The sequence below is a fragment of the Mesoplodon bidens genome, assembly GCF_964165515.1.
Source record: "Mesoplodon bidens genome assembly, chromosome: 7".
Taxonomy (NCBI): domain Eukaryota; kingdom Metazoa; phylum Chordata; class Mammalia; order Artiodactyla; family Ziphiidae; genus Mesoplodon; species Mesoplodon bidens.
In genome coordinates, this window is record NC_138164.1 from 105675509 (window position 1) to 105695999 (window position 20491).

The following is a 20491-nucleotide window of genomic DNA, read 5'->3' on the forward strand; positions in this document are numbered from 1 at the left end:
AAAAATTTATTTTATTGAAGTATAGTTGATTTACAATGTGGTATTAATTTCTAATGTATAGCAAAGTGATTCAGTTATATATATATATACATCTTTCATATTCTTTTCCATTATGGTTTATTACAGGATATTGAATATAGTTCCCTGTGCTCTACAGTAGGACCTTGTTATTTATCCATTCTGTATATAATATTTTGCATCGGCTAATTCCGAACTCCCCCTTCATCCCTTCCCCACCCATCCCCCTCGTCCTTGGCAACCACAAGTCTGTCCTCTATGTCTTTAAAATACATTGTTTTAAACACACAGTTTAGTGACACAGGGAGTTGCAATTGCATTTAGTTTTAAGATCCAGGAAGGATCTTCTTTCCTCCTTAAGGAGAGGAGAGGAGAATCCCTAGGGAGTGTGTGTGTGTGTGTGTGTGTGTGTGTGTGTGTGTGTGTGTGTATGTGTAGTCACACACTACATAAGAACAGCAGTCAACTATTCCTTGATTTATCCTCCAAATAATTGCAGTGCACCTACCTCACAGTACCCCTGGAAGGTGAATAACATAATACCTGGTCGTTGCTCTCAACAGATATGTAAGCAACGAGGTATAAGACAACCCAGGGTTTGCTTCATTTTTTTTTTTTTGCGGTATGCGGGCCTCTCACTGTTGTGGCCTCTCCTGTTGTGGAGCACAGGCTCCGGACGCGCAGGCTCAGCGGCCATGGCTCAGGGGCCCAGCCGCTCTGCGGCATGTGGGATCTTCCCGGACCAGGGCACGAACCCGTGTCCCCTGCAGCAGCAGGTGGACTCTCAACCACTGCGCCACCAGCGAAGCCCTGCTTTTAAAATAGATCTGAACAAGTACTGTTTGGGGTGGGAGGGCAGAGGGCCAAGGAGACGTGAACTGGAGAAGGCCTCGGTCTTGAAGGGGGAGTAGGGATTTGTCAGACATGAAATGGAAAAAGGACAAATCAGGCAGAGATGGGTGGGAAATCCTGGGCATGTTAGATGCAGAGAAGAGGTGGGTGTTTGAGGAGGCTGAAGGTGGGGCTGTGTGTGTCAGGGAGTGACAGTACCTTGGGCTGGGGCCAGACTGCGCAAGGGCTTGAATGCCATTCCAAGAAGAGTCTGGACTCCTTAATCTTGTAATAAGGAGCCACTGATGAGTTTTAATCAGAAGAAAGACATAATGGAGCCATATGACAAGAAGCTTCATTTAATTAATTTGGTAAACCCTAACTGAGTGCCTACAATGACGTTTTGGGGCCGAGGCTGGGGTCTGGGTTCGCATTAGTGAAAAGGAAAGACAAGGCTGCTGACCTCACGGAGCTCATGGAAGGTACAGGAGGTAGACCAGGTTACACAGTGTGGTAGGGCTATCTTCAAGTCCAGGCTGTCAGGGAAGCATGTGTGAGGGACACAATCCTAGAATGGGTCAGAGTTGTCCGGTTCAGATACAGGGGAGAAGAGAGCTCTGAGGTGAAAAAGCGTAACTCTGGCATGAACTTGGGATTTGAATTGTGTCCTAGGCAGCTGCTGAGATGGCTCTCCGTCTTCATCCCCTTATGTAATCTCCTGGCCTTGAGTATGGGCTGAACTTAGGACTTCTCTCTCTCTCTTTTTTTTTTTTTTTTTGCGGTATGTGGGCCTCTCACTGTTGTGGCCTCTCCCGTTGCGGAGCACAGGCTCCGGACGCGCAGGCTCAGCAGCCATGGCTCACGGGCCTAGTTGCTCCGCAGCATGTGGGATCTTCCCAGACCGGGGCACGAACCCGTGTCCCCTGCATCGGCAGGCGGACTCTCAACCACTGCGCCACCAGGGAAGCCCTAGGGCTTCTCTTTTAATCGATACAGTATGGCAAAAGTGATGTCACAGCCGAGATTAGGTTATAGAAACACTTTGGCTTTTCTCTCTCTTTCTCTATCCCTCTCACCTGCTTGGGCTGATGGAATTCAGCTGCCCTGTTGTGAGCTGCCCTATGAAGAGGCCCACAGGGTGAAGTACAGCCCTTGAAGAACTGAATCTTGCTGGCAACCACGTGAGTGACTTTGGAAGCAGATCCTTTCCCAGTCAAGCCATGAGATGAGACGCAGCCTCCAGCCAACACCTTAATTGCAGTCTTGAGGCAGAGGCACCCAGCTAAACTGCACCTGGATTCCTGAATCACAGAAACCAGAGGGTAATGTTGTTTCAAGCTGTTTTAAGGTAATTTGTTATGTGGCAATAGATAACTAATACAAACTGTAAGGGGGTGAAAACTACAAGTCAGGAAGTATATTCTCCATCCTCCCTGCAGTGGGGAAGAACTGCTGTGGGGAACAGAAAAGATCTTCTCTGGGCTTCCCTGGTGGCACAGTGGTTGAGAGTCCACTTGCTGATGCAGGGGACACGGGTTCGTGCCCCGGTCCGGGAAGATCCCACATGCCGAGGAGCGGCTGGGCCCAGTGAGCCATGGCCGCTGAGCCTGCGCATCCGGAGCCTGTGCTCTGCAACGGGAGAGGCCACAACAGTGAGAGGCCTGCGTACCAAGAAAAAAAAAAAAAAAGAAAGGACATTCCCTTTCAATTTTCTAGCTCCTTTATCTCTTTCTATTGAACACCGCACCCTGGGGACACTGCCTCCAGGTACAATAGCCAGAAAGTGGTCTCACCTGTTCCTCAGCAGGCCCTGAGGGTCAAGGTGGGGTAAGGCTCAGTGCTTTTCTCCAGTGGGAAAGAAACAGGCTTAGAGGAAAGAGAGAGAGAGGGAAGCGGAGCCCCAGACCCCAGGATCTTCTTTTTGGTTTGTTTGTAAAGGTGAAATTAAGTGTTGGCTGACTTATCTATAGCCAAAATGCAAACACTTGATTTAATCCTGCTATATTTGTTTAGTGGGGAAACAGCTACGCACTAGACATGGTGGGAAACCAAGCACCCTGGTAGAGCAGAAAAATAAAAATACATCAGAGAGGAGGGGATCCTACTAAGCCTGGAACCTTAAGTCACTGTCCATCTACGTGGAGACCCTACAGTCCACTTGGGCTCAATGTCAGAGTCTTCCTCACCAGCCCATGGCCTCTCCTCACCCAGGTCCCTTGTCCCTCAGTAACTTGACTTTCTTCAGTTTACTTTACACAACTAGCTGCTGCAATCCAGACTTCTGCCTGTCATGGAAGAGCAAATATTAATAGAAAATGAACAAAATAGGGTTCATACCTAACAGGAGTTTTTTAAAAAAGGCTTGAAGTCTGTGACAACTCCCTTCGAATAGAATGTCATAAGAAGAGAACTCTGCTGATGCTTCCCTTCCTGGGTTCCTGGACTCTACGTGCAGTTAAGAGCGGTCTTTATGCTGTTTTCAATGTGTAAAAAGGTTAAGGAAAATCAAATGGTCATTTCTGTTATGGCCACATAGGCTAACCAAAATGTCATTTTTTTTCCCCTTCATGGAAACATCCTCTCCTAGGAAACCAAATTTCTTTTTTGTTTCCTAGTTTTATTGAAATATATATTGACATATAACATTGCATTAGTTTAAGGTGTGCAACATAATGATTTTTAAAAAAATTTTATTCGTGTATAGTTGATTTATAATGTGTTAGTTTCAGGTGTACAGCAAAGTAATTCAGTTATACATATACATATGCCCATTCCTTTTCAGATTCTTTTCCCATATAGGTTACCACTGAGTATAGAGTTCCCTGTGCTATACAGTAGGTTCTTGTTGGTTATCTATCTTCTATATAGTAGTGTGTACATGTTAATCCCAAAATGATAACCACAATATATCCATCACCTCACATAGTTACAACTTTGTTTTTGTTTTGATAAGAACTTTTTTTCCCCCAGCATCATGATTTAATTAAGGGAGCATATTCACTGTAGAGAACTGTAGAGAATATATTGATGATTGTAAATGTGACTCCTCATTACAGCCTTAAAATTTTTGAAAGACCAAAGCACAAAGATGTCAAGTATATATCCAAACTACAGGTACAAAACAAGTACATGTATTTTCCATGCTCCAAAATTGAGTACACACTGTACTGTCATAGGGAAGGGGGTTACCAATGAAGACCTGACAATAAAGTACTCAAGATTGATATACCAGAATAAAATATAAAACAGGAGTTTATAAAAACAAGTTTGACAATAGCAGAGAGGACCCTTGATAAGAACTTTTAGGATCTAGTCTGTTAGCAACTCCAAATATACAATACAGTATTATTAACTGTAGTCACCATGCTGTACATTACATCCCCAGGACTTACATATTTTATAATTTGAAGTTTGTACCTTTCGACTCCCTTCACCCATTTTGCTCCCCGCCCCCCATCTCTGGCAATCATCTGTTCTCTGTATCTATGAGTTTGAGGAAACCAAATTCTGATTACCTAGTAAATGTATTTTCTAAGGGATATGGAATCATTCAAAACAAGATATCCACAAATGAAAATTAAGAATGTATGATGTTCTTGGGCTTCCCTGGTGGCGCAGTGGTTGAGAATCTGCCTGCCAATGCAGGGGACACGGGTTCGAGCCCTGGTCTGGGAGGATCCCACATGCCGCGGAGCAACTGGGCCCGTGAGCCACAACTACTGAGCCTGCGCGTCTGGAGCCTGTGCTCTGCAACAAGAGAGGCCGCGATAGTGAGAGGCCCGCGCACCGCGATGAAGAGTGGCCCCCGCTTGTCACAACTAGAGAAAGCCCTCGCAGAGAAACGAAGACACAACACAGCCATAAATAAATAAATAAATAGAGCAAACTGTCAACAAGTAAAAATAAATAAACACTATTAAAAAACAAAAAAAATAAAAATTTAAAAAAAGAATGTATGATGTTCTTGATCTTGCAAAGTTCGAGAATCACTAGTTTTGATCAGCCTCCTTACCTCACAGATGAGAGAATAGATTGTGTGATGTCAAGTGACAGCTGTTTTGTGGCAGAAACTGTGTCTCGAACTCAGTCCTCCTGGCTGTGTGTCAGCAATCGTTCTGTGGTTCCATAGCTACTGTCCCTTCATGGAAAGCCCGTCTTGCGAAGGACAGATTAAATTTCTTCAATGTTTGGACAAAGGCAAAGAGAAAGAAACAGTGGTGGAAGTTATAGGAAGGAAAATTTTTGTTTCATATAACAAAACACTTAAACAACACTTGGAACTGTTCAACCAGAGAAGATGCTTGAGAGTGTTTGAAAAAAATGAAAAAATTAAAATGCATTCAGGCAGAGGCTGAATGGCCACCCTTGATCATTTCCTGTGGTCCTTTTCAGACGTCTAATATAAAGAGTTGTTCACATATCTGTCTCCTCAGAAGACTCTCTTTTCCTGAAGCGCGGAAACTTAACTATCCCCATTAACAAAAATTTGTTAAGGAAAGGAGGTGGAATGCGGTTTCTGATTAGCTTACCGTTTCCATTTCTGACCACCAGGGGGCGCAGAAGCCTTCCCTTTACCAAAGACTGGAAATTAATTCACCTAGCGAACGCCTCGGGTAGAAGGAAGTGTGCAGAACTAGAGCGAGGATTACAGACCATATCTTCATGGGAGGGGATGAAGTCAGCACGGAGCAAGCGCTAAGATTGCAGAACAGGGCAAAGTTCTGTTAGAATTACGAAAATATTTACAGCCCTTTAAAAATATATATATTTATTTATTTTTGGCTGCGTTGGGTCTTCGTTGCTGCACGCGGGCTTTCTCTAGTTGCGGTGAGCGGGGGCTACTCTTCGTTGTGGTGCACGGGCTTCCCATTACGGTGGCTGCTTCCCTTGTTGCGGGCTTAAGTAGTTGTAGCGCGAGGGCTCTAGAGCGCAGGCTCAGTAGTTGTGGCACACGGGCTTAGCTGCTCCCTGGCATGTGGGATCTTCCCGGACCAGGGCTTGAACCCGTGTCCCCTGCACTGGCAGGCGGATTCTTAACCACGGCACCACCAAGAAAGTCCTACAGCCCTTTAATCTGGATGCAGAGCTCAGATTCTTTCCCTGATTTGAGGATTGAATCTTAGGCCTGTCAGTCCTATTTATTGAGCTCCACTCCATATCTGCTGGATATGTCATCTGTTCCCAAGAAGGAAGATAAAGAGGGAAGAGGGAAGAGAGGGTGGAGGTGTGGGGCCGGGGAGGGGAGAAAGACGGAGGGGCAGTGCGAAGAAACCGCCCACTTTTCAGAAAGTGGGATCAGGTACTGCTCACCTAGGGGATCAGGTAGGAAAGCTTAAGCTTTCCAATACACACATCCTTCTCTTACAGCTCTCTGCTCCACAGGTGACGAATCAGTCATTCCTCCTCTGTCAGCAAAGCCCCACAGCAAACTGGGAAGTGGGTAATATCTCTGATTTATAGATACAGAAACGGAGTCCCCTAGAGAAACAATAACTTTCCAAAGGTACACACTTTGTTAGTGGCAGGTGTTCTGACTTCATCCTTGAACTGCTTGCATTTCTCTTAAGGATCCCCATTGCCAACAGCATAAAATCCAAATTCTTCGTCCCAGCCTTCCCCACCCCTCCTCACCTCCAGTTATTTCCACGAGGAACACACTCTTTCAGCTCCAGCACGCAGTCCCCCGGACCGTGCGCATTCCTTTACTTGGAATGCCCTTCCTCCAGGCAGAATTAATTGCTCTCTCTCTCCCACCTGTTATAGCACGAATCACGTTGTCTCAGAGTTCCTCGTTTATGGGATGTGGGCGCCGCCTAGCAATGAATCAGTCTGTTGAGGGCTGGATCCTAGCACAGAGCCCGGCACAGGTAGTGAATGGCTGTTGAATGGAAAGGTTGGAATTGAGGTCAGACAGACCCATTCGCGGCGGGATCTCCCAGTGCTGCTCCATCGGGGCACCTGGAGCTAGGGGAGGTGGAGTGAGAGGCGCGAAAGGTGGCCGGGCGGCGGCGGGGCACTGGCCCTTTAAGGAGGAGCGCGGGGCGCGGCCCAGGTAAGGGGCGGGTCCGCCGGGCGGATCAGCGCTGCGCGCCGGCGCCGGCCGGGGAGCCGGATTTGGAGCGCGCTGCGCCGGCTGGGCCGGAGGGGGCGGCGCGGCGGAGTCTCCAGTGGCCTCGGACGCTCCTTCTCGCCCGCGGCCGCCGCCCGCCTCCGCCTGCTCCTCCGTCCTGGCCGGGCCCGGCCGCCACTTCCGGCCGCTCACCTGGGACGCGCTCACCTGCCTCCGGGCGCCTGGGCACCAGGATGAAGGACCGGCTGGAGCAGCTGAAGGCCGTGAGTCCCGCCGCACCCGGGAACCGGGCGGGCCGGGGGCTGCGGGGGTGGAGCTGCGCGGGAGAGGGGCTTCCCTCGCTCCCCCAAATCGAGGCTGGGCGGGGGGAGTGCGGGGCGGGCGCAAGGCCTGTCCTCCCCAAGCCCCAGACGCACCCACCCCTCCTCTCTGGGGTCATGTGCCGGTGATTCATCGCTAGGCTGCAATTTCCCTGGATGCCTCTAGTCTCCTCCCCGCCCCCCAAGCTGGACAGCATCAGTCTAGAGATGGGATCCGCGGGAGGTGGTGGGTGCTTGGGTCCAGCGGGGCTCTCTGTGAGGTCAAGGGGCACTCACCACCTGCCCAATGCTGCCTGGCACTGTGCCCAGTACCCGCCTCCTCCCACGCTCCTCCTCGTTTCTCTCTTGGGGGACGCTGAGACGACTGCCCTCGCCCCCGGAGAGCAGCTCTAGTGGGTGACCTCCCGAGCTGTGAGCTGGTCACGTGCCTGGATGGGGGCCAGCTCCTCACCACCCAGCTGTCTGTAATGATTAATTCCCCCTCCCACGCCCACCCCCATCCTTGGGACAGCTGTGGTCAGGGCCAAGGATCTGCAGGTAGATCGTTTCCGGTTCTGCTGCACAAAAGCTGTAAAACCTTAGGCTACTGTACTCTTTTGAGCCTGTTTCCTTATCTGTCAAAGGGAGATTGATATGCCTTAGAGATTTGTTATGAGATCAAATGATATAATGGGGCTTCGTATAGAGAAGTGTTAAAGCATGGATTAAGTCCAACATTCACGGATTCATTGAACAAATAATTATTGAGTGTATTCTATGGGGCAGGCCCAGTGCTAAGCCCCGGGGATTGGGTGACTCAGGCTCTGTCTTAACGGAATTTAAAATGTAGCCCGTGATACAAAGTAGTCCATCTACTTGGGAGTTTGTCAGAAGCGCAGAAGCTTAGGCCTCAGTCTGGACCTATGGAATCAGAATCTGATTATTCATAAATCTCCCCGGGTGATCATGAGCACATTAAAGGTTGGGGAACAGGGGACTGGATAGAACTGGGTTTGCCTTCTGGCTCCACTACGTACCAGCCATCCCGTACTTAACCTTGGAGCCGAAGTTTTGTCATCTGTCAAATGGGTAGTTGTGAGGACTAAGCCCAAGAGAGTATGCAGAGCCCTTTGTATGGTGCCTGGCACATGCAGGACTAAGCAACGGTAAATCTTATGCTCGTCACTGCGAAAGCTCTTCGGAAAAATAGAGCCTGGTTCAAGTGTGAGGGGCTTCTGGGCTGATGTCACAGTTATTTTTCTTTCTCCTCCGTTGTCTTGGCTGAGACCTTCTTGACCCTCTTACCTGCTCTAGGTAGTAGGGCTGTGGAGGAGGTGGGGGTGATGGGGAAGTGACGGAGGCCAAGGGGCAGCCTTGGTGGCCAAGGGGCAGCCTTGGTGGCACCGATGGTGGCAGTGAGCCTCCCAGCCTCCTACTTGCTCATTGTCATCTGAGCCTCATAACATCCCGTTTACTGTCAGGGCAGAATTGATTGCCTCTGTTTTTAAAGGTGAGGAAACTAGAGCTCAGACTGGGAAGGAGGGACGCCCCAGGTCACAGAGCTGGTGAGGGCTCAGCTGGGGGAGGAACCCAGGCTGCTGACCCCTCTCGCCCTGGAGCACGCTGACTGGGGCGGCAGAAAGGGAAGAAGAGCGTGGTTTTGAAGATCTTCCTGGAGCGCGCAGCCGGCAGTCCCGAAACAATGCAGAACTGGACAGCAGGCGGAGGTGGCGCCCTTCCTTGCGTTAGGAAGTCCATTCCATGTCCGGCTTGCGGTGTCTTAGTTCCCCGACCAGGGATGGAACCTGTGCTCTCGGCAGTGAGAGCGTGGAGTCCTAACCACGGGACCGCCAGGGAAGTCCCTCCCACGGCCCTTTCAACGGCCATTGCCAACAAACAGCACAGAGCCTTAACTGAACTTTGAGTTCCAAGTATAAATTCACTTTGCCGGGGAACCCAAGCAAGTCCCTTTGCTTCTCCGAGCCTCACTGTTACCTTCTGTAAAATGGAGCTAATGCTGTGTTTCTCCCTTTCCCTCTTGGGGATGTGGTGGAAGTGAGATTGTAGATGGCGCCGTTATGATGGCAGTGCTGTTCTGACATCACAGGTGCTGTTCCAGCCCTGTGGAGCAGGGAGATGGGTGGTAACACTGTGCAAGAGGCCCCGGCTGTGGGTTCAAGGGATTCCAGTTGTGGCTTTGCCCTTTAAGAGCTGTGTTCCTTGGTGTCACTTTAACTCTCTGCTCCTCCAGTCCCCCTTTGGAAAGCAAGGAGTCTGGTTGATCTCAGAAGCCCCTTCCGGCAATATTAACGTTTTTCTTGAAGACTGTTTGTTGTTAAGGTTTAGATGGCTTTTGGCTCCCCTAACCAGCCCCTCCTTCCCCTGGGAGAGAGACACCCCGCGCCCCCCCACCAGCAACAAGATAACCATCTTGTCTCTCTGATTCCTTTTATCAACGTTTGCTAACTTCATGAAACCAATTTTACCCTGAGCCTGGTGCAATCTCTGTCTGTGGGGCTCCTTCTAAACTCTGGGGGAGGCGAGGCGTTAACTGCCTCCGGATAGCTGGAGAGCTGTCACGTGCAGGGGATTAGCTCTGCTCGAGTAGATAAGAGGAGAAGACGTGAAGAAGCGAGGCTGATGGGCAGACGTGAGGGCTCTGTAGAAAGCGTTTTTGGTAGTCAGAGCTGCCCGAGGATGGGCTGGGCTGGGCTGGCAGGACATGGGAGGGAGGCAAGAAGCTTGTTGGGATGTTGCATGTTGTAGGAATCTGAGTGTTCTTGGAGGGAGGGGGGAAGCACATGAGGAGGTTCAAGGCCTCCATCAACTCTGACGATGTGTGTTTCTAGAAATGCTTCATTGTGAGCCTGTCCCAAGCACTGGGAGGCTCTGACGTCCATAGGACTGAGGTCTCAGAGTCGCTCCTGTAAAGTGGATCATCGTACCCTCCCTATAGGGTCACTGAGGGTGAAACGAGATAATCCGTGATAATCACCCACCACAGTAAATTCGAGTTCCCCAAACGTGACCTGCTGGGAGCAGCATCCACACTGAAGGGCACACCTTCCTGAGGCTACAGTCACAAGCCCTGACTCATTTTATCTCTTGCATGGCTCCTCCTGGCTGGCCATCCCAGCAGCCTGCCCTTTCAGGGACATCAGACCCGCTTGCCAGGAATGTGCGGTGCCTACACCCAGCCTGTCTCACAAGGCGGTTCCTCCTGATTTCTCACCAGCTGAACTTTGGATCCGCTGAGTCCAGACAATTCCCATCCAGGAACCTCTTGCCTGGCCCTCTTTTAATTCAGCAAATGTTTACGGAGGGACTTCCCTGGTGGCGCAGTGGTTAAGAATCCGCCCGCCAGTGCAGGGGACACGGGTTTGAGCCCTGGTCCGGGAAGATCCCACATGCTGCGGAGCAACTAAGCCCCTGCGTCACAACTACTGAGCCTGCGCTCTAGAGCCTGGGAGCCACAACTACTGAGCCCACGTGCTGCAACTACTGAAGCCCGTGCACCTAGAGCCCGTGCTCCGCAACAAGAGAAGCCACCACAATGAGAAGCCCGTGCACTGCAACAAGGAGTGACCCCCGCTCGCTGCGACTTGAGAAAGCGGGTGCGCAGCAATGAAGACCCAACACAGCCAAAAAAGAAAAAAAAAAAAACCGAGTGCCTACTATGTCCTAAGCCCTCTGATAGGTGCTGGGGATGGGGATGGTAATGCTGGTGAACACATACTCCTGGGCCTTAGGGAGGTCACAGTCAGCTAGGGAGACACAGAAGAAACAGACACAGTGTCCCATCCTTGGGACAGAAGCAACCGCAGGAAGACCCTGTTGGCCAGCCCCTGGGGACAGGGCACTAGGGCCTGGGGGCTCTTCGCAGAAGAAGTGATGCTCCTGTTCAAGTCCGTGTTAAGGCTGAAATCTAATTCCTTCAGAGGCACGGGGAGTCTCCTAAGAAAGGCAAGGATCCTGGATTTTCTCACCCGTTCTCCCGTTGGCGAGTGCTTCACACAAACAACACGATCGGTGCTTTTTGACCTCTATGTGCCTAGCATACTGCTGGGCATCCTGTTAGGCAGAGTTATTTACTTCTTTTGGCCATGCCGCGTGGCTTGTGGGATCTTAGCTCCCCGACCAGGGATCGAACCCGGTCCACTGCAGTGAAAACACGGAGTCCTAACCACTGGACCGCCAGGGAATTCTAGGCAGAGTTCTTATACAGAAAGAATACATGGTCATATAGGGAAAACAAAGGGGTATATTCCATGAAAAGAGAACCCCCAACATCAAAGATAGATTAATGCTCATAGAGAAGCAGTGATGTACGGAATGGAGGGCAAGGACTTTGGATCCCTGTGGAGATTGATCTGTAGGGAACTGGAAACATCTTGGGGTGTACTGGTTCCTCCACAGCCAGCGCCAATAAGGACACGCTAATGAAATCAACCACCGGAGGCCCTAAAGACCAGACTGACTTTTGCACTCTTTCTGTTCTGTCTTGTGTCCTGCTGCATCTTAAATGGCTTGTCCTTGGCCTCCTTCCCCCTTTGAAGTGCCCCCATTTGAGTTCCTCAGGAGCACGGTTATAGTATAACCATCAGAAACATGGAGCTGTACGTCCCCTTTAGAGCCTAATTCCTTCCAAGACTATTTAATGAGCCCCTACTACGTGCCAGGTGCTTTGGATCATGGCCAGGTTGTAACACCCTGCCTGGAAACTCTCCCCATTGAGATTCCATCCTTCGGTGATAAGATTGGTGACTGGTCGGTGGTTCCTTCCTCACTTCCTCCTTCTCCCTGGCAGGATTCATCCCCTGGGAGAGCTGTTCTGCCATGAGCAGGGCTGAGATGACAGTGATAGGGATTGAGTAGGGATTACAGACCCATCAGCCAGAAGCCAGAGAGAAAATGCTTGGCTGAGAGCAGGGGATTAGTGTTATTTTTATTCCTGGGAGGGGGGCGGGGAGGCTGGGGGTGGGGGGCTGGCAGGAGCCGGGGGAGAAACGATTGTTCATGTTGTTTTCTCTCCCTTCAGGGCTCCTTTCCCCTTTTGTCAAAATTCCTGCCCATCTTCCCAAACTCACTTTATAGGTAACGCTCCCTAAACGCAGCCTAGAATATGCCCCCTCCATGCCGGCAGCCCTCATGGGCTGCATGTTGCTTTGCAGTGAAATATTGATACTTCTGTTAAGTCAGCGGGGTTTTTTCTTACCATGGAGTGGGCTTGAGACCACCTCCCATCTGTTTTTTATGGGTTGGACTCTTTTGCCTCCTAGGTCCTGTCATCTTTAAGATCGATGGCTCTATTACTTGTTGGTGTCACTGTATCAACTGCAGTAACAATGATCATTTATTGAGCTGCTACTTACTGTCGGAAAGGACTTGTGTTCGGTGCCTTACACACCTTGTCTCTAACCCTCTGAACCCCACAAGGCAAGATGGTGTTATATATTATTGCCATTTTACAACTAAGGGAATTGAGGCTCAGATTGAGATTGAGATTCCCCAGCTGGTAAGTGGTGAGATGAAGAATTGAACAAGTCTGTCTTGCTTATTTATATCACCCTACACTGTATATAATCATCTCCCCAACTACACTGTATGCCCTTGATGTGGTGGCTGATGGGACGTTCTTCTGGGGTCCTAGGGCCAGCACTCTGCATGGTAGTTCCCTAGTAAACACTTGTCCATTGACTGATCAACAGCACCTTGGCCTTTCCTTACACACCCCGGATTCATCACTAGGACTTTCCGTCCCCTCTGGGTTGGTGCAACTTTACCTGCTTGAAGTGCAGCGTGTACTCAGGGAACCCATGAATGTGCTGACGAAGCCAGAGGTCACTGTTCTGTCCTCCAGGATGAGGATGGATGAGTTCCAAGGCTCCTAGCTGTACCCCAGCCCAACACCTCACGGAGGGTTGCCCCTTTTCAGAAAGACCATGAAGGAGAAGATGTGGATACCACGGTGAAACTCTAGCAACCTCGTTCTTTCCCTGGAAAATCTTCTGCGTCCCTCAAGGCTCAGTTCCAATGTCATCGCTGCAAGGAAGCTTCCAGATCTGGCATTCACCAGGCCTTCCCTGGGCTTCCACAAATCTTTATTTTTGTCGATACGTAAAAGCAGCCACGTAACGTTATGTGAAACCTCCTCTCTGAGAGCCCAGACCACACACGCCTCATTTCCCCTGTGTTTTCACGTCCCAGCCCACAGCTCAGAAAGCTGTAAACCTTGCTATCCAGTGGATGAACGGGCATATTCTACAAATGAACTTGCTGGGAGATTCTGTAGTCCCGAGGGGCCTTACCTCCAGCCTTTTACATTAGGCCCCTTTGTAGCTTCCTCCCCTCATCACTGTCTCCACTGTTAGGTCAGCCTGTTTTCTGGCATTGGGCCGTGTCCATGGCAACGTTCTCCTGTCTCCATCTGGAGACGTGGGTAAGGTTCAGTCCCCACCCAAAGAGATTAGTGGAGCATATACTATCTGGGTATGTTTAGCTGCCTGGGTCAGGGCAACGCGGTACAGCAGCAAGATTGCTTTTTTTAGAAATAAACGTTTTATTCTAGACTAATTGTAGATTTACAGAAAGGTTACAAGGATAGTACAGAGAGTTCCTGTCTACTGGGTTTCCTCCATTGTTAATATCTCAAGTTATGATGGTACGTTTGTCGAAACTGAGAGACTGACCTTGGTACATTGCTATTCACTAAGCTCTAGACTTTATTTAGATTCCACTTGTTTTCCCATGGATGTCCCTTTTTCTGATCTAGGAGCCCACCCAAGGTAATGCATTTCATTGAGGTGTCATGTTTCTGCAGCGTCCTCTGAGCTGCGACAGTTTCTCAGTCTTTCCTTGTTTATCACGACCTCTTTGGTACGGCATCTGTGTTTTAGTGCTTTGGATGTTTGCGGAGGGGGCGGGGGTGGAGGGGGGCGGGCTGCAGGCTACAGCTGGGGGTGGGGTTTGCTGTTAAGAGGCATCATTCCGTGGTGGTGGAGAACAAGGGCTCTGCAGCAAACTGCCTGGGCTCTCCTCCCGGCTCTGGCACTCACTGTCTGCGTGGTCTTGGGGAGGTTGCTTGCATCCTTAGGCTTTAGTTTTCTCAGCTGTAAGGTGGGGAGGGTCCCCAGAAGATCCTTGTAGAGATTAAATGCCTTGGTAAATAAATATAAGGCACATATCTTAGAATCCTCATCCCAGGGTGGTGCCCAGTAACTGTTAGGTATTATAACTATTAGTGAAGTGCTCTGGGAGGATCATGAGGGGGAGGGGCTTGTGGGACAGAGGCTGAAAGGAAGTTGAGGAGGAGGCTGAGGATGGACTAGAGAAGACACTGTGAGCTCCTTCCTCCTTTTTGTATCCTTGGCAACTGGATACTGTGGGGTGCTGAGGGGGCAGTGGGGGGTGGGAGGAGAGGGAGGAAGTCGGGAAAGAGTGGAGAAGGCTATGGTAGGGGAGGAAGAAGAAGAGGGTAATCTTTGAATCTTCTTGAATGCTCCTGGGGCGAGAGGGAAAGCAGGAAAAGGTGTGGTCTTCTCACCCCAAATGGACTTCCTGTAGGTATCCTTTGCGTAAATCCATGCAACCTTCAAAATTTCCCCGAGAAGTCACCTTTGCATCCATTTTCTAATACCTCCCCCTTCCCTGGGCTCCGCCTTGAATTCAGGTGACGTTGGGTGCCCCATCTTCTCCTGGGTGTACAATTCCTTGTGCTAAGTGCTGTCATCATTTACCACGTGGCATTGCAATGACCTGTGTGCCTGTCTGCCTCCCATTTGAGACCATGAGGTCCCGAAGGGCAGGGTGTGCTGAGTTTGGTCTGTGTTTCTCCAGCGTTCTGTACTATTGCTTGGGAAATGATAGATGTTCAGTAAATACTGTTGGCTGAGTCAGTGGACAGATGGATCTCTTATTGTGGATGGGACCTTGTAGTGGGTGAGAAGGAGAATGTAGTAGGCGAGGTGGTCGGTTATGAGACCCCAGGATCCTTCTTTTAAAATAATCCACTGTGAACACTGGGTTGGACCAAGCAGGGTTCCAGCCCTGGGTTTGTTCCTTACTAGCCGCGTGATTCTGGATGAATTAACCTCCCTAGCCACAGTTTACTCATCATTATAGACGACATCTGCCCACAGGGCATTTTTGTTCTGTTTTTCCTCCTTCCTCTCTTTAGATGAACTTCCATCCCTTTTCACTGCTCCTTCTCTAGACCTAGCTCAGGTCCTGAGAAACAAAAGCAGAGGAATTAACATGGCATGTGGGGATGAAACTGATGATTTTTGTACCCAACAAATGGAAAGCAAGATCTTTTCAAGCACACATAGAAGATTAAAAAATACCATGTATTAAGACATAAATAAAATGTCAAATTCCACAAAATGTTAAGTCATATAGGCCATGCTCCCTGAGGTTGATATAATAAAATTAGAAATTAACAATACAGTCATAGTCCTCCCCAGGTTTACCCACTTTGGAAATTTAAAACCACCTTTCAAAATAACACTTGGGTTCAAAAGAAACCAAAATGGAAATGACAAACTATTTAGAAAGGAATGGGGCTTCCCTGGTGGCGCAGTGGTTGAGAGTCCGCCTGCCGATGCCGGGGACACGGGTTCGTGCCCCGGTCCGGGAAGATCCCACATGCCGTGGAGCGGCTGGGCCCGTGAGCCATGGCCACTGAGCCTGCGTGTCTGGAGCCTGTGCTCCGCAATGGGAGAGGCCACAGCAGTGAGAGGCCCGCGTAGAGAAAAAAAAAAAAGAAATGAATGATAATGAGAGTAGTAAAGGTCAAAATTGGTGAGAATGTCGCAGAAGCAAAATTCAGGAAGGAGGTTTATTTCTTTAAATCCACATAGTAGAGAAATGACTTCATTCAAATAAATGAACTATAATTTAGCTCATTCTAAGGGTCCTGCTTCCACCTTCTGAGTATTGGCATTAGAGTTGCATCTTTTGCAGAAACTTTTTAGAGAAAACTGTCTGCGTGGCATGGTCTTGGGAGTTTAACATGTACCCAGCATTGCTCTAAACACTTCACATGCATTCACTAATTTAATCCTCACAACAGTTCTATGAGCAGATTATTCATGCAACAAACAAGGAAACCGAGTCTCAGAGAGGTTAAGTCACTTGTTTAAGGTCACACAGCTACTTACGGGGCAGAGCTGGGTTTTCAACTCAGGCAGTCAGATATAGCTCCACATACCTGCACATTCATGGGATTATCTGCACTGCTATCTTTTTTCATTCATGCTTATAGATTAGATCATTTTCGTTGTACTGACATTGCAGCGTCCCCTGAAATAAGTGAGGGCGTTTTTCTGATCCAGCATGGGAAGGGCATCTTCAAATAGAGTGTAGAGGGTAAGAACTGGGGCTCTTGGCGCCCACAGACCTGCTTTTGAGTCCTGACTCTGCCACTTATTAGCTGAATCACCTGGGACAAGTTATTTCCTCTAATTAAGTAGTTATCTCCGCTGTCAATGGGGAAAGTCCTGTTTGTCCCTCATAAGGTTGCCGTGAGAATTAAATAATATGTGTGAAACCACAAGAGTGCCTGCAACAAAATACACGTGTTATCTGGTGGTATCATTGTTATGGCAGAACGCATGGAGCAGGGCCATCAGGGACTTTGCCTCTTGTTCAGTTGTCCAGCGACTCACTGGCCTTGGGTTTATTCCTCAGTGTCTTCATTTCCAAATGAGGCCAATTCTTGCCTCAGACTGTTCAGCCAGAACAACATCTTGAAAGTAAAAGTGCGAGACTCACCCGGGGTACCGTTATCGCTTGATTTCCTCTATCGCAGGTGTTACGGGAAGAGGCAGTCAGTGGAAAGGGGAAGCGTTCCCTCTGGGAGGGTTTTGCTGAAAGAGACCACAGTGTAGGAGGGAGAAGGGGCATAGAGAAGGTCCCTCTGACTCTCAAATGGGGGACAGAGAACCCTGAGTGCCTATTCAGAGCTGACACTTCCTCAGAATTTCTGGCTCTTTTTTTTTTTTGCGGTATGCGGGTCTCTCACTGTTGTGGCCTCTCCCGTTGCGGAGCACGGTCTCCGGACGCGCAGGCTCAGCGGCCATGGCTCACGGGCCCAGCCGCTCCGCGGCATGTGGGATCTTCCCGGACCAGGGCACAAACCCGTGTCCCCTGCATCGGCAGGCGGACTCTCAACCACTGCGCCACCAGGGAAGCCCCTGACTCTTTTAATTAGAGAAGAGAGACTGGAAAAACCAGATGTTGGGCCGAGGGTGCACGGGCATGAGTGTGTGTTTGGAATCCTTGGACGTGGTGGTATTTGTCTTTGGGAATCCACAGTCCCTCATCCTGGAAGGAGGCTGGTGGGCGAAGTAGGCTGCAGGGACAAGAAAAATCATGCGTCCTTGTCTCTTTGAATCGGATTTATTGGGTGAAGATCTGGGTTTATAAAGAAGAGTTTATAGCCCCGAGCAAAGAGCTATTTACATGTTCAGAGAAGGAGGTGCGGGAATCTGTGCTCACCTGTTCCCACCGGCCACAGTCCTTCAGTACCCCACAAGGGGGAATCAGGACCAGATGCTCCTTCCTAGTCCAGACTGCTGGTCCCATCCTTTCTGTTAGTATTTCCTTCGCCCCAAAACTTTCCCGAGGGCTCCTGGGTCTCCCCTCTTGTCCAGGGACCCTCTCCTCTTTCTGGGGTCTGATACCTGAGGCAGGGAGGGCATCGGAGAGCCAGCAAGCGGTGACCTCTTCATTTGGGATGGTGGGTTTTTTTTTTTTTTTTTTTTGTCTCTTTCTTTGTTCCTTCTGTCTTGCCCCTCTGATTTGTAATGAGCCTTAAGGAATTGCTGGTGATTTAAACGTACGTTGCAGCCATGTTTTAACTTGTAAAGGAGAGAGGGGAGCCCCTCTTCTTTCCCTTTTCTTTAGAAGGCATCCGTTCCTTTACTTCGGTGGTTTCCCAGCTAGCTACGCTTGCTTCTTTCTTTCTCCCTTCCTGTTTTCCTCCCTCCCTTCTTTCCTGTTTCTCTCTTGGTAAGAGGCCTCGTTCTGAAAATGAAATCTTATGTTCAACCTCAGTGTAAAAAGCAGATGAAAATGAAGCTGTGCAGATTGAAGAGGGGGTGCGGGCCAACCTGCTTGACTTCCCCCAGTGGTTTCTTCTTCTTCTTTTTTTTTTTTTAATACATTTATGTATGTATGTATGTATGTATGTATGTATGGCTGCACTGGGTCTTCTTTGCTGTGCGCGGGCTTTCTCTAGTTGCGGCGAGCAGGGGCTACTCTTCATTGCGGTGCACGGGCTTCTCATTGCGGTGCCTTCTCTTGTTGCAGAGCACGGGCTCTAGGTGCACGGGCTTCAGTAGTTGCAGCACATGGGCTCCAGTAGCTGTGGCTCGCGGGCTAAGAGTGCAGGCTCAGTAGTTGTGGCGCACGGCTTAGTTGCTCCGCGACATGTGGGATCTTCCCGGACCAGGGTTCGAATCCGTGTCCCCTCCATTGGCAGGTAGATTCTTAACTACTGTGCCACCAGGCAAGTCCCCCCCACCCCCGGCGTGGTTTCTGAGGCACCCCGGAGGTCTCCTGGGGTTCCACAAAGCCTCATTGGAAAGCTAAGCTCCTTACTTGGTGAGAAAACCAAGGCTTAGTGGAGACAAGTGCTGTCCCCAAGGCCCCCAGCGCCTTTCTCTCAGCCCCGCTTTCTGCAGGGCTGGGCTGCTGTGAGTGGGGTGCAGTGCAATTAACAAGGGCTCAGGACCAACCACCGAAGTGTGAGCCCCAACTCTGCACATCAGTAGCTGGGAGGCCATGAATAGATGAGAACTTCTCTGTCCTGCAGGTTCTCAATGACAGAATTTAGGAGGGGTTCATTGACACAGCGTACGTGAAGCAGCCAGAGTGTGCCGGCCACCCAGCACCTCCTAGGGGCTCTGCAGGTGGCAACTATTTTTATTAAAAGAGCTGATGAAGAGGGACCCACAGTCGAACAGACTAAGGATGACAGAGAAGGCAGCTGAGGGAAAGGCAGTGAGGTTGGGTGAGATTAATTGCAGGTTGAGTTGAGTCCTGGGCCCCTGAACTCTTTCCACTGTGTCCAGAGAGGGAGCCATAGCCCTGGCTGTCCTCACTGAGTTTTGGGGTGCATGTGAGGGGTGGGGGGCGGGGGAGGGAGCCCAGATTCGAGCTCAGTGCTGCCTGAGTCACTGGTGGTATCTCCCATCTCTTGGCAGGAGAGGCAGCAGGAGGTCGGGGGAGAGGAAGTGGATGGTGGGGCTTGTGGTTCTCATGTACGTTTTTTACTGCAGCTGATGTTGCAGCTACTCTGACGGTCCTATTATCACATGCCTTGATGCTTTGATAAAGATGCCAAAGTTCTCTTCTTGGCTGTGCCCAGCCATGTGGGCTGAAGATAAAGTGCATCATGTGATTTCCTTGCCCTTGGGGTCCCTGAGGCCTCTTGGCCTGTAAGAGCACGAGCACGGACGTGTCAGAGGGGAAGGACCCTTGCCCTGGGATCTGGTAGATCCTCTTACGGAGAAGCCTGGTTCCAGCATCACGCGACTCAGATCACCTGGGATGATGGCCTTTTTCTGGAATTTTCTGATCTGGACTAAACTTTGTTGCTTTTGTTGCCATTGTTATTTTATATTTTGGAGGCAGCACACTGCAGTGGGAAAACTCTGCACGGGAAGATGGGAATCAAGAAACCTGGGTTTGGGCTTCCCTGGTGGCGCAGTGGTTGAGAGTCCGCCTGCCGATGCAGGGGACACGGGTTCGTGCCCCGGTCCGGGAAGATCCCACATGCCGCAGAGCGGCTGGGCCTGTGAGCCGTGGCCGCTGAGCCTGCACATCCGGAGCCTGTGCTCCGCAACGGGAGAGGCCACAACAGTGAGAGGCCCGCGTACCGCAAAAAAAAAAAAAAAAAAAGAAACCTGGGTTCTATTCCTGGCTGCTCCAGTAGCTCATTATTTGGTCTTGGGCCTTGGTTTACCCAACTCTTAAGTGAGAGAATTTGATGATCGAATCTGTAGGGTTGCATTCAGCTCTAAAAGTTCTATTTCTTTGCTGTTTAAGGGTACTTAGATCCAGATTAAAGCTATAGAGAAGATGACTTTGCTGGATCTTATGTATGGTTGTTTTATTGAGATGTTATCATGTGCTATTCGTTGTGTAAGGAACTTAAAATTATTATCTTATTTAATCCTCACAAAAGCCCTGGTGGACACTTTTGTTCCTGTTTTGTAGATAAGGAAATTGAAGCTCAGAAATGTTGAGCCCAGTATTTAAGGCTCAGTGA

The 20491-nt window shown here is 49.7% G+C and overlaps 1 protein-coding gene and 1 long non-coding RNA gene across 7 annotated transcripts in view; one reads left to right on the forward strand and one right to left on the reverse strand.

Moving 5' to 3' along the window:
- Nucleotides 1-673: 673 nt before the first annotated feature.
- Nucleotides 674-7340, reverse strand: LOC308620493. Of its 4 annotated transcripts, none has more exons than XR_014016325.1 (4): nucleotides 7127-7340; nucleotides 6481-6727; nucleotides 4862-5027; nucleotides 674-2150 (listed from the first exon to the last, which is right to left on the reverse strand). It is a non-coding gene; the product is annotated as an uncharacterized lncRNA (long non-coding RNA). The 4 variants fall into 4 exon arrangements; XR_014016326.1 differs by lacking the exons at nucleotides 6481-6727; nucleotides 7127-7340 and adding exons at nucleotides 5379-5544; nucleotides 6160-6470; XR_014016324.1 differs by lacking the exon at nucleotides 4862-5027.
- STX3 (syntaxin 3) overlaps nucleotides 6957-20491 on the forward strand; it is a 43614-nt gene continuing 30079 nt past the window's right edge. For all 3 annotated transcript variants that reach the window (XM_081240085.1, XM_081240084.1, XM_081240083.1), the window contains exon 1: nucleotides 6957-7182. In XM_081240085.1, coding sequence (XP_081096211.1) covers nucleotides 7153-7182 — 30 coding nt within the window. In that variant the 5' untranslated portion in view covers nucleotides 6957-7152. The remainder of the gene's footprint in view (nucleotides 7183-20491) is intronic.